At 34.2% G+C, this 13,724-nt stretch overlaps 1 protein-coding gene across 6 annotated transcripts in view; it reads left to right on the plus strand.

Annotated features, from left to right (window-relative positions):
- Positions 1-13,724, plus strand: part of RAB6A (RAB6A, member RAS oncogene family) — a 105,108-nt gene that overhangs the window by 77,305 nt on the left and 14,079 nt on the right. For all 6 annotated transcript variants that reach the window (XM_025459062.3, XM_025459065.3, XM_025459066.3 and 3 more), the window contains 2 exons: positions 1,370-1,481; positions 7,272-7,365. In XM_025459062.3, coding sequence (XP_025314847.1) covers positions 1,370-1,481; positions 7,272-7,365 — 206 coding nt within the window. The remainder of the gene's footprint in view (positions 1-1,369; positions 1,482-7,271; positions 7,366-13,724) is intronic.

The following is a 13,724-nucleotide window of genomic DNA, read 5'->3' on the forward strand; positions in this document are numbered from 1 at the left end:
AGAAAACATATAATGTTCAGTTTTCTATTAATTTTCATTTGAATTACATCTGGATTCTGTAACTGACTTTGTTGCTAACAAATTACACTTTCACTTCTCTTGAAGAAGAAATTTTAAATAGATTAAAACAAGTAATGATCTTCCCTTTTTTTCCCCTAAAGACTGAATAATGTCTTTGGCATTTTAAGTGCCTATAAATTCTCCACAGTATATGGTGACTGACAGCGAAATGCTCTCTGATTAAAATTGTCTTTGTAAATTGTTTTATTCTATATATTAGGCAGTATTAAGCCAAAATTCCATATAGTGGTCCATAATTTGTAGGAAAACCAGAATAATGTTACATCATAACGTACTATAAAGGAATCTTACATAAACTGTTGATTTGAGCTAGAGATATTCTTACTGTATATTTTGCATATCTGCTCAACCAGAAGTCATATCTACTTAATAATTGCAATGGCAGAATTATAAGTTTGCATTCAGAGACCTTTTTTGGGAGTGGGTGGGTTAGGTGCTATGTGCAATCTTTCTTTTCTTGAAGCTTTACTTTGGGTTGCTACTTGTTAAAAAAAAAAGTGTATGTTCATTACTGTGCATTGACAAGTTTTGCAGCTTTAAAATGTTTGTGCTTACTTTAACCAAATCAAGTGAAACTTGGTTTATTTTTCTTTAAAAATTGTCAGCGTAGTTAAAATATTAGTGAACTGTTTTTCTGGAACTAAGAAGTAAAAAGTATCAAAGTATTCTACTTAGAATCCAGTGCTAGGAAAGTTGAATTTTGTTACAAGTGATTTTGGTGCATTAACCTAATAAACTTCAAGTTAAAGTGATCACAAACTGAATAAGCAATGCAAACAGAGTGGTGTTGAAAGCTATTTAAAGTCTTTATAAATTTTCTGGATGTGTTGGGATTTACTGGCTGACCTACTTTTGGAGATGCTTTCTTTGTCATGCTGGGTATGTGTAAGTAATCAAAAAAACATTGTGGCAATGTGACACCATATTATCTGCCATAGCTGTCTTTACATTTTAAAAAGGTGGGTTTTTTTGTTGTTGTTTTTTTTACACCCCAATTACATATGGTACGTTGCAGTCATTTGGTCATGTTCCAAAATTTTAAACTGTAAAAGGAACCTTGAGGACTTTATTTTTGTGATTTGTGTATATCACCTGACAGTTGTACTCAGATAAAATGGAGTTATGTTGCAGGCACATTAAAAGTGAGTCCTAATGTGCCACCCCTTCCCCCAACTTCCAGGGTTTGTTTCTTTGTTTTTTGTTTTGTTTTGTTTTGTTTTGTTTTTGGTCTGTCACTTGGGGAGGCTTTGCAGTAACACTAATCTCTCTGTCCACCCTCCTATACCAGATGTTAACTCATTCCAGCAAACTACAAAATGGATTGATGATGTCAGAACAGAAAGAGGAAGTGATGTTATCATCATGCTAGTAGGAAATAAAACAGATCTTGCTGACAAGAGGTATAGAGCGATTTTGTATGTGTATTGAATGTTTGATTTCTTTGTTAAGCAGCCTGTTATTTTTATTACTGAAGAATTATTTTGAAAGGAAACATGTTTAATTCTTAAGTTTATATCCCTCTTTTCTGTAATGTGAGAACCTGAAATATGAACATTAAACTCAGTCGTTAAAGGAAAATGAGTTTTTTTGTTTTGGGTAAGCCCATATGTAAATAGCTCTTGTGCAAGATTGTTTACACATGGGGGAAAAAAGATTGTTTACACGTGAAGTGAATCTAGTAACTATTTTGCATTTTTTAGGCCTCATAAACAGGAGCAGTGTTCTGTTAAAGAACAAAATGTTTTAAGAACAAATCCTGTCTTTAAAAATTATTCATAATGATTAAATGCACAGTCTTTTGGTAGTCTTCTTATAAATATTCATTATAATTCAGTGGTGTAGTTTTTCTTTCCTTTTTTTAAATTGTATGGTTGAACCAGACTGTGTAGTTGAACTGAATAGCTTGATTGTAATACCTTAGTCAAATGAGCAAAGCCATATTCAAGTCACAGGATGCAAAATTATTAACATTCACTGTAGATCCCATGGCTTGAATATCTGCCTTCAGCATCCTAAGTAATCTACTGGATATTCTTTCTGTTTTAAATGGTCTTGACCATTTTGCTTAATAGTAGAAACTTTTACTATTTGATATTTGTTTATTCATGAGATGAATATTGAAGTTTGGGTATTGAACTTGTACTATTAATTAAAATGTTACAAAGAAATGCAATATGTTAAGAGGCTTATGGAAATGTTAAGCCCATTCCTTCCCATGGTACCTCATTTGGAATTGGCAACACAATGACAAAAAAAGTCCTTCATGATTTAAAAGTAAAGGATCATATTTCCTTTATGAAAATAATTGGATATCAATTAGCATCATAAATTTTCACTATTTTATTTATCTACACTATGAGAATTTGAAGATCATGTAGGTACTCTTTTTTTTTTTTTCATGTAGGTATTCTTATAGTTGAGAGTCCCTAGTACTTTCATTTTTAAATAGGAAAATTGTATATCTGAATTGTTGTCTATTACAATAGCCAGAGTTATCTAAAAGGATGCATATAGCATCTGTTCTTTTATTGTGTAACATTTCAGTTAAGTACACAAATCCTGGAAAGTTATCTAAATTATACTTAAAGTGATTTTTTTTCTTCAAGGTAATATTTGTTCATTGGTTTGGAATTACTGTGTTTCTCAGTTTTCACTAGACTATCACCCTTCAGCTGTTCACATTTTTTTTTTAATTAAAGGTTTGTTCATTCCACTAATTTATTTTTTTTTAAGATTTTATTTATTTATTCATGAGAGAGACAGAGAGGCAGAGACATGGAGAAGCAGGCTCTATGCAGGAAGCCGGATGTGGGACTCGATCCCAGAACTCCAGGATCACTCCAAAGGCAGACGCTCAACCTCTGAGCCACTCAGGCATCCCCCACTAAATTAACTTTAAAATGAGTAAAAGATTTAAATTTTTTTAAAAAAAGCATTAGAAGAAAATTTTTTTGGTAGTAGGTGGGTGGCCTTTTATAAGCATGACATGAAATCCTAAAGGCATAAAGAGAAAGATTGGTTAAATCTGAATATATAAAGATCATATTCACATATTAGACCAACCATTATTCAGAAGATTGATAATGCACAGTATTACCAAAAATCTAAATAAACGAACTCTATTATACTGAAAATGTAACTAATATATTTTTAAAGATTTTATTTATTTATTTGAGAGAGAAAGAGAGCACACAAGAAGGGGGAGGGGCAAAGGGGAGAGAAAGAAGCAGCCTCTCCCCTGACTGTGGAGCTCCATCCCAGAATCCCTGGGATCATGACCTGAGCAGAAGGCAGACGTTTAGCAGACTGAACCACCCAGGTGACCCATATAACTAATATAATTTGGGGATTAAACAGTTCAACACTATCAGAATTTAAAGTTGTTTTTTTTTTTTAATTTTTATTTATTTATGATAGTCACAGAGAGAGCGAGAGAGGCAGAGAAACAGGCAGAGGGAGAAGCAGGCTCCATGCACCGGGAGCCCGACGTGGGATTCGATCCCGGGTCTCCAGGATCGCGCCCTGGGCCAAAGGCAGGCGCCAAACCGCTGCGCCACCCAGGGATCCCACTATTAGAATTTAAAATCTTAATTGACTCAAACCCACTTCCAGTAATTTATTCCATAGATACACCCATAGAAATGTGAAAAAATGAACATACATGAATGTTTATTGCCACGTTATTTGTAATACTAAAAAAAAAAAAAAAATCAATCGGAATGTCCCATCAATAGCAGTAGCATTTTATAAATGAAATACTTGTAGCTACTAAAAAGAATGAGAGGAATTTGTTGATGTCTAACACATGAAGCTTAAAAATTTCACTTGATTAGTATGTATAGCATGATATATCCATAAAAAGATGATAGGGATATATATATTCTTTTGCTTAGAACAAATCTACATAAGCATACATGGAATTTAACTGTTACTACACATCTTTGAGAAGGGAGTAGGATTATGGAGGACTTTATTGTTAATGATTGGTCTTTTAAAAAATTACTTTTGGGCACACCTGGGTGCCCTCAGTGGTTGAGTGTCTGCCTTCGGCTCACGGCGTGATCCTGGAGTCCCAAGATCGAGTTTTGCATTGGGCTCCCCTCAGGAAGCCTGCTTCTCTTTCTGCCTAATCTCTGCCTCTCTCTGCGTGTCTCTCATGAATAAATAAAAATCTTTTTAAAAAATTACTTGTAATCAGGAGAAAAAGTTTTTAAAAAAATTATTCAAAGTTAAATTATCTTTATCACACTGAGAATTGTATTTTTTTGGTAAAAACTTGGAGGAAAGACCGGAGCATATCGATTTCATTGTTTCAATATAAACACCCCAATGGGCAGTACTTTCTGTCATCTGTAGCAGTGATTCCCAAATGTTTCAAAACTGAGAATCAATTGGTAAATATGGCTTATTAGGTCGTCTTTTAAGATTCTAGCTATAAAGGATCATAATCAACTTTTAAAATTTTAGGTCCCACCTCTAGATGCTGTAATGTAATTAGTTTAGTATGGGACCCTTGAATCTATATTTTAGTGACTCTTCTAAGTGATTCTGACAAAATCAAACCACACTTGGGACCATTGTTGTAAACTAGGAAGAATTTCTGTCAGGAATCGTTTATGTATAAGATAGTCATTGACTCATAATATTCATTCAAAAGTATTTATTATCTCTTACATTTCAGAGGATGATACTCTAGGATAGAGTAATGAACAAAAAAGACAAATCTTCAAAGAACTTTTGTTTCAGAGAATGAACCAGGCAGTAAATAAGTAAAAACAAAATAATTTTTAAAATATATAGTATATTCGATAATGATACATACTTAGAGTAAAAAATAAATCCGGAAAAAGAAATATAAAATGTCAAGTGTGAGTTTGAAATACTAAGTGGGATACCAGTGGAAGACTTCATTGAGAAGATGACTGGTGACTTTTGAGGAAACATGCTAAGGAAGCAAGGGAGTCAACTATTGCAAATATCTAGAGGAGGAAAGGGTCCTAAAAGCTCATGGCCCAGAAAATGGAAAATCCCTGAGTTGGGAATACACTTAGTTTATTTGAAGAACAGCGTGGAGTCCTATATAGTTGGTAAAGAGAATGATAGAAAGTGTAGGAGGAAATGAAATCGAAAAAAAAGAACAAAATAATAAAGGCCAGGTCAAGTGGGGCAAAGTAAGGACTCTGAATGAGATTCGAGGGTTCAAGCAGAAGAATAACTTTTCATAGATCACTCTTTGCTCTGTTGAAAATACATAGGAGTAGAAGCAAGGAGGGTAATTGAGACTATAATCCAAGCAAGAAATGATGATGACTTGGACCAGGATAATGGTAGCTTGTATAGTGTTCAGTGGTCAAATGCAGATTCATTTTGAAGACGGAACTGTCAAGATATTCATGCAATGGATAAAATACATAGTGATGGACAGGTTATGGGTTGTGGGAGAAGGAGGAGTCAGGAATGACACCTAGATTCTTGGCCTGAGTAACTGTCATTAGCTGAGATAGGGAGAGAGTATATAAAGAAATGGTTTGGAATGGAATATCATGACTTTAGTTTTGGTCTTTTAGTTTTGGTCATTTTAAATTTAGAATTGCTAGGGAGTGCCGGGTGGCTCAGTTGGTAAGCATCCCATTCATGATTTCAGTTCAGATCATGCTCTCAGGTTTGTACGATGTTCAGGCTCTGAGATGGGCATGGAGCCTGCTTAAGATTCTTTCCCTCCCCACTCTGTCCCTCTCCGAGAAAGAAAGGAAGAATTACTGTTAGATACCCTAATATCTAATTAGATGTCAGGTAGGCAATTGGATATATGAGTCTGGAGTTCAGAGCAGCCGTCAAAACTAGATATATAAGTGTAGGAGTAATCAGCACGAAGATGGTATTTAAAACTGTAAGACTGCATGAAATCACTAAGGGAGTAATTGTAAATAGAGAAGAGGTCCAAGGAGTAAATTTTAGGGCATCTGACAGACTTATTTTAAAGACATTCACACACACACAAAAAAAAAATAAAAAAATAAAAAAATAAAAAAAAATAAAGACATTCACACTGTTGATATACTGAGGGCTAACGGGTTACAAATTGTCAACTTATTCTCAAATATGTGTTTTTTTTAACATTATATACATATGTAAATACATAGAGAACGAGGATAAAACAAGCAGATGCAGGAAAACATTAACAGTTGGATTGTTATATCAGAATGTCTGTGCTATTCTTTTTGCTTAGAATACTCATTTTCTTTCCTGACTTTTCTAGGAAGTGGAGATTTTCTAGAATACTATCTTATAGATAAGAGAGTGGAACCTAGTACAGAGGTGTAAGTTTGGGGAGTAAGGACAGTTTTCCTTTATAGTACCAGGACTAGAGGTAGAATATTAATGGTAGTAGATCGGTGGGTAAATGTGGTGAGAGCTTGTGGTAATTCTTTTGCATTGGTTTTCTGTGTTGTAGGAAGCAGGGTTTTTTAGCTGATATTTTAGATCCATTTAATTAGAAACATTTGCATATTTATTAAACACCTATGTGCCAGCTAGACACTAGGATACCAAGATAAGTAACATAATCTTACACTTGAAGAGTGTATACAATTTGAGACATAGTGCTAATTATAATGCATCACCAAATGCCCTATAAAATGTATCAAGAGAGATATATGTCCTTTGACTCACTTGTTCCACTTAGAGAAATTCACAAAGTCCATCCTAAAGAAATGACCCACAGTGTACAAAATATTATGCACAAAGATGTTTATAGCAGCATTTTTATTTAAGTAAAATTTGAAGAAAACTTAATTTTTAAGTTTGGGGAGTGATTACATAAATTATAGTAGCAAATTGACAAATTGGTCATAAAAATTATTTTACATGGAAGTTCATTATAAGACTAAATTCTTATGATCTAATATTAAGAGAAAATAGTAGACTAGTAAGTCTTTAAAAACAAAACACAGAATGAGCCCAGCCAAGTAAAAGCAAATCATTAAAAAAATGCCTTTTAAAAATTTTGTTTTGTTAGGTGTATACTCAGAAGTGCACAAATTTCAAGTGTACTGCAGATTGATGGATCTTCAAACTAGTCTCATCTGTATAACTAGCACCCTTCTCAAAGTTCTTTTCAGAACCTTATTTATAGTTTTTATAATATCATCTTGCAAAGAGAAGAATTTATCTTTTAAATTTTTTTACAGGCAAGTATCAATTGAGGAAGGAGAAAGGAAAGCCAAAGAGCTGAATGTTATGTTTATTGAAACAAGTGCAAAAGCAGGATACAACGTAAAGCAGGTAAGTGTTTGGAGTATGAGTTGAGGTTATCAATTTGAAAAAAGATCCTATGAAATAATTGTGTGAGTATTCTCTAGTATAAGATTTTTTTCTAGTTGGTAACAGCAGGCCTCATGAACTAGCAACATATACTGTACAGTGAAAAAATATAAATGTGGCATAGTTCTTGGAAAAGGAGGAAAGCCTTGCCAAACTTCATAGATTGTGCACAGGACAACTATTTCATTATGATTGCAAGGTTGTAAACTTACCCTCACTGCATCAGGACTGCATTGTAACCAGAATAGTTGGGTTTTATTTTTGTTTTTTTAGAGTTTAATGACAAAAGAAAGCAAGTATTTGCTGTCAGGAATGGTATTTTGCTTGTAGTTGTGGAAGTACATTCTGGTTACCATATCCTTAATAACCTGCTGTTGCTTTAACCATGTTTATAACAGGCGTGTTTTGGGAGAGCTGGAAAATATGGAGACACCTCACATTATCAAACTATTTTCTAAAAGATGGAGTACCCAAAAACTCAACTGCTTAATTCTTTAGTGCTACCTATCATAAAGTAGTGGTCCCAGATTTATAGGATTTTCAAACCGATAAATTAGTTCATTTAGATGATCAATAGAAAGTTAAAATAAATCCTTTAAGCTGAATAAGTTGAGCTTTATGAAAAATTCTGTATATTGTTTCTTTATGTCCCATCTCACCTTGCCTTGAAATACATAATACATGTAAGTAATTTTGAACTGTCACTAATTCCCTCCTTGTAGTATACTTTCTTTTCTTTTCTTTTCTTTTCTTTTCTTTTCTTTTCTTTTCTTTTCTTTTCTTTTCTTTTCTTTTCTTTTCTTTTCTTCTTTTCTTTTCTTTTCTTTTTTTTCTTCCTTCCTATTTATTTATTTGAGAGAGAGAGAGAAGGCTTCCCACTGAGCAGGGAGCCCAATATGGGGCTCCATCTCAGGCCCTGGGATCATGACCTGAGCTGAAGGCAGATAAGATTGACTGAGTCACCCAGACACCCTAGTATACTGTTCCATGGCTCTAAATCTTTGTTCATGGTTTTGTTCTCTTTGCTTAGAATACTCCGTTTTTTCTTTCCTGACTGATAACTACTCATCCTTTCAAGTTTCAGTTTAGATGTCAGCTCTTCAAAACCATTTTTTCTGACATTCTCTACCATACCATACCTGCAGACTATTTTATTTAGCAATAAATGATACTTTTCCGTGTTTTTTTCCGGCCGCCCTAACCCCCATGAAACCATCTCCTAGAACTTACCACATTATGTTGGAAATATTTCTCCCATCAAAGTTATATGTTCACAGGACCTATCAATGTCTCTGGAATTTAGAAAATGATAAGTAAATGAACTCATAGGAGCCATAGACAATTAAAAATTTTGAGTAATAAAAGGTAGCACAATTATTATCACTTATTACTGTTCTAAGAGCAGTGGGTAGCTTCATCTAGCTTTCATCTATTATAGACATTTTGATAAGGATATGAATGCGCAAGTTGCTTATATGTCAAAGTAGGGTATTCCCGAAGACATCTTTTGGTCTGGATTAGTGTCTAAAGGGATTGCTGTGGCCCCCTAGGCCTGACCCCGAATAATCTTATAGATTTGGAAGTCTAAAGTCATCAGCATACAGTGGTCACTAGTGATAGCTGTATCTTCATAATATGTAATTGCTTCCAAGTTAAGATAATTCTCAGCATGCCAAGAAAATTATATATGTCGTTCATTTGTTATTTTATAAACATAATTTTTAAAAAGCTTTATTGAAGCATAATTTCCATACCACAAAATTCATATGTTTTAAATATACATTTCAGGAATTTTTTAGTGAATTTAAAGCATTGTGGGACCATTACCACAATCTAATTTTAGAACTTTTTCAGCACTAGGCACATGATTTTTTCTAGAAGCCTGACCCATGCATACGGATATAGCTAGCCAGTGATAATGAAGAGAGAATTCTTTTACAACACAATCTTACCCTGAATTCGAAACCTATTTGCTACTTTATTATTTCTCTTTATTTAGATATGTCTGAACATCTGAATTAGCTGAAGTTCCTGATTCTTTTGAGACCTGATTTTATTATCTTTTAAATATAAATATGATCAAAATTACTGTTTTCAAATTTTGGAAGAGAGCTGCCTTTAAAATTTTTTTTTTTTTTAGCTTCTTTCTTACCTCACAAAAACCATTACTTTGCATTCTATAGGGAGTACCATAGTATGTTAGAATTTTATTTCAACATTTAAAGACCTTTGCTTTGTTACATAATTTAGTTAAGACAAAAATCCTGGAACCACTTCCCCCCTTCTCCCTACTGATTGAAAGAATGAAACCAAAAAAAGAATTTAAATCTTATGTTAAGGGATCCCTGGGTGGCGCAGCGGTTTGGCGCCTGCCTTTGGCCCAGGTCGCGATCCTGGAGACCCGGGATCGAATCCCACGTCAGGCTCCCAGTGCATGGAGCCTGCTTCTCCCTCTGCCTGTGTCTCTGCCTCTCTCTCTCTCTCTCTCTCTCTCTCTGTGACTATCATAAATAAATAAAAATTAAAAAAAAAATTTTAAAAAAAAAATAAATCTTATGTTAATAAGTACATTTAAATAATAAGCTAAAATTTTCCCCTTTGTCAGTGATTAATTATATGGCCTATATATCATGTGGGAAGATTACTAATTTTAAATATTAGCTAAGAAATACATCACATTACTTCTTATGGGTTGTCTATTCCTTAAATGCATTTTTATGAAGGAGCTTAAAAACTAATCAAATAGGGTGTCATTTTATAAAGATTTATTTATTTATTTATTTATTTATTTATTTATTTATTTATTTATTTGAGACAGAGAAAGACGGGTGGGGGCAGAGGGAGAAGGTGGCTCTATGCAGGGAGCCTGACATGGGACTCGATCCTGGGTCTCCAGGATCAGGCCCTAGGCTGAAGGCGGTGCTAAACCGCTGAGCCACCTGGGCTGCACCAAATAGGGTATCATTTTAAAAATTATTTAAATGCCTAGAAATTGAAGAAATCGTTTTTTTCTTTTAGTTGCACTACATATCACCCCAGCGTTAAAAACAAAGACACACACACACAAAAAAACATTCCTTTTGATATCACTTGATATATTAAGTATATGGAAAAATTCAAATATTCCTAAATGAAATCTAAATCAAATCTACCAAATAACCGTTGTCCAATTCCTGACTCTGGACAATGCACCTTGTGTGGTTTGAGTTCAGTACTTATTTTGCAAATAGAATGTTTATCATGCCATTGGAAACTTTGGCAGTAGGGGGGGAAATTGGTGAGAGAAGTTTTCCCTAAGACAAATATTTTTAAAGCCCACACAGCCTACTGTAGAAATTAGGAATATTTTCCTCTATCCTACTATCTTTGGTAGAGAGTGGGGTAGTTGATAACTAAACAAAGGTAAGAAAGGACAGAGATGTTTAGAATGGCAGATTGTTTCCAGGGATACCTCCTAGGATTAGAGAATTGCTTAATGATTTTAAACTTTATTTTTTTAATTGGTTAATTAATTAAATAAATTTATTTTATTTTTATAGATAAATACAAAATTAATTAATTAATTTATTTATTTATTTATTTATTTATACCTCCTTGCTCTCTCCCCCGAATAAATACATAACATTCTTATTTATTTTGAAGATTTTATTTATTTGGGAGGGCAAGTGAGGTGGGGAGGGGTAAAGGGAGTGGGAGAAGCCTACTCCCTGCTAAGCAGTGAGCCCAACGAAGGTCTTAATTCCAGGACCCCAAAATCATGACCTGAGCTGAAGGCAGACTTAACCAACTGAGCTACCCAGGATCCCGTAAATAAAATCTTTTAAAAAAAAATAAAAATAAAAATAAAAGTCTTCATGAAGTAGGAGAACAAACCTAGTGAAATTCAAATTTTTTGACTCATTTTTATTCAAGCCTTAAAAGCATTCATTTAGGGGCACCTGAGTAGCTCAGTCAGTTAAGCATCCAGCTCTTGATTTTGGCTCAGGTCATGAACTCAAGGTCCTTGGATTGAGCCCCATGTGGGACACCCTGCTCAGTGGGGAGACTGCTGAGGATTCTCTCTACCCCTCCCCCCCACTTGTGCTTTCTTTTTCTAAAATAAATAAATAAATCTTTTTTTTTTTTTTAAGATTTTATTTATTTATTCATGATAGTCACACGCAGAGAGAGAGGCAGAGACACAGGCAGAGGGAGAAGCAGGCCCCATGCAGGGAGCCTGACGTGGGACTCGATCCCGGGTCTCCAGGATCGCGCCCTGGGCCAAAGGCAGGCGCTCGCTGCGCCACCCAGGGATCCCTAAATCTTTTTTTTTTAAAGGTCATTTATATACATATTGATTCTGCTATATTAGGCCCTGTTGTGTATTCCCTTGCCTGCTACCATAGCTTATTAACAGATAGCTGCCTTCATTCTTGCCCCACTTTAGATAACCCTCTATCCTGCTATCAGAGTGATTTTTTTTTAATACACATTTAATTAGGTTACTTATGAATTTTATCCTGAATTTTAAGCAAAGTCCTTAGTACGCTCTGCACTGCTGCTCGAAATCTTCATCTTTGGCCACTGTATACCTATACTGTACTGCTTATAGTCCTCTAGGCTTACTCTGTTCCCATATTTCCATTATATGTTATTGTCCTTCCTAAAATACTGTTTCTTCTCTTGTTATTTGTAATCAAAAATTTGGTTCAGACATAATCAAATGTAGATCGAGTGCCTTTCCTAATTATTGAAGTAGCTCCCCTTCTTACTTTTTTTTAAGATTTATTTATTTTAAAAATATTTATTTATTCATTTATTCATGAGAGACACAGAGAGACACATGAGAGACACAGAGAGAGGGAGAGAGGCAGAGACAGTAGATGGAGAAGCAGGCTCCCTGCAGGGAGTCTGATGGTGGGACTCGATCCCAGATTTTGGGATCACGCCCTGAGCCGAAGGCAGACACTCAACTGCTGAGCCACCCAGGCATCCCCCCTTCTTACTTTTCATATAGAGTTTTTTGTCAATTCTGCCTCCTGTCATGCTGAACTCAATAAATGTTCACTGAATGGAAGAATAATATGTTGTATTTTTTAAGCAGATACTTAGGGCTGCCATGTTATACCTTAAGAAAAAAAATATTTAATGAGCTTGACTCTGTCTTAAGAATTTCTCAGACTGAAAAAGCTTAGAGAATCTAGGTTACATGGGGAATTGTCCTTTGTTCAGTATTTTCACTGTGACTTAGATACTCCAGCCTCTTGAGTTCCTTTGAATTCAGCTAAACATACTTTGAACTTTTTTTCCCAATTATTTTATTGAGGTAAACATTTATGTACTTAAGTGAAATGCACATATTTAAGGTTTAGATATAGGTGAATTTCAATAAATACATAGAGAGATGTAATGACTGTATCAGTGAAGATATAGAAGATATGTTAATTTCCAAATAGTTGGGGCATTTCTAGATCTCTTACTGTTACAGCTTCAGGTTTAGTTCTGTTGTGGTCAGATAATGTACTACATAACATTTTAGTCCTTCATAATTTATTGAGATTTGAATCATGGCCTAGCATATAGCTTGTTTTGGTGAATATTCCACTGAAAAACAATAGTTTTGTATAGTTGCCAATTATAATGTTTTATAAATATCAATTATATCAAGATAGTTGATAGCATTGTTCATATCTTAAATAGTCTTATTTTTTTGTCTGTAGTTCTATCAATTACTGTAAAAGGATTAAAAAGAGTGTTATTGTATTAAAATCTACAATAACATTTGTATTTGCCTGTTTTGCCATTTAGATCTGTCAGCTTTTACTTTATGTATTTGGAAATTCTTTATTGAATGCATACATATTTAAGGTTATTATTGTCTTCCTAAAACGTTGTTGATGTTGTTTTAGTGTTAAGAAATGTTCCTCTTTATCTCTAATAAGACTCCTTGTCTCCAAGTCTTTATCTGATTTTAATATAGCCACATCAGTTCTCTTTTTGTTTGATTGATATATCTTTTTCCTTGTAAAGTAGGTCACTGTTAGATGGCATATAGTTGGATTTCACTGTTTTTTAAAATCAAGTCTGAAAAAAAAAAACAATCAAGTCTGAAAATCTCTGCTTTTTAATCACAGTGTTTGGTTTATTTAGATATAATGTAATAATTAATGTAGTTGGGTACATGTCTGTCATTTATTCTTTGTTATCTGCTTGCCTGCCATTTTAATTTTTTTATTTATTTATTTATTTATGATAGTCACAGAGAGAGAGAGAGAGAGAGAGAGGCAGAGACATAGGCAGAGGGAGAAGCAGGCTCCATGCACCGGGAGCCTGACGTGGGA

Source organism: Canis lupus, chromosome 21 (assembly GCF_003254725.2).
Source record: "Canis lupus dingo isolate Sandy chromosome 21, ASM325472v2, whole genome shotgun sequence".
Taxonomy (NCBI): Eukaryota; Metazoa; Chordata; class Mammalia; order Carnivora; family Canidae; genus Canis; species Canis lupus.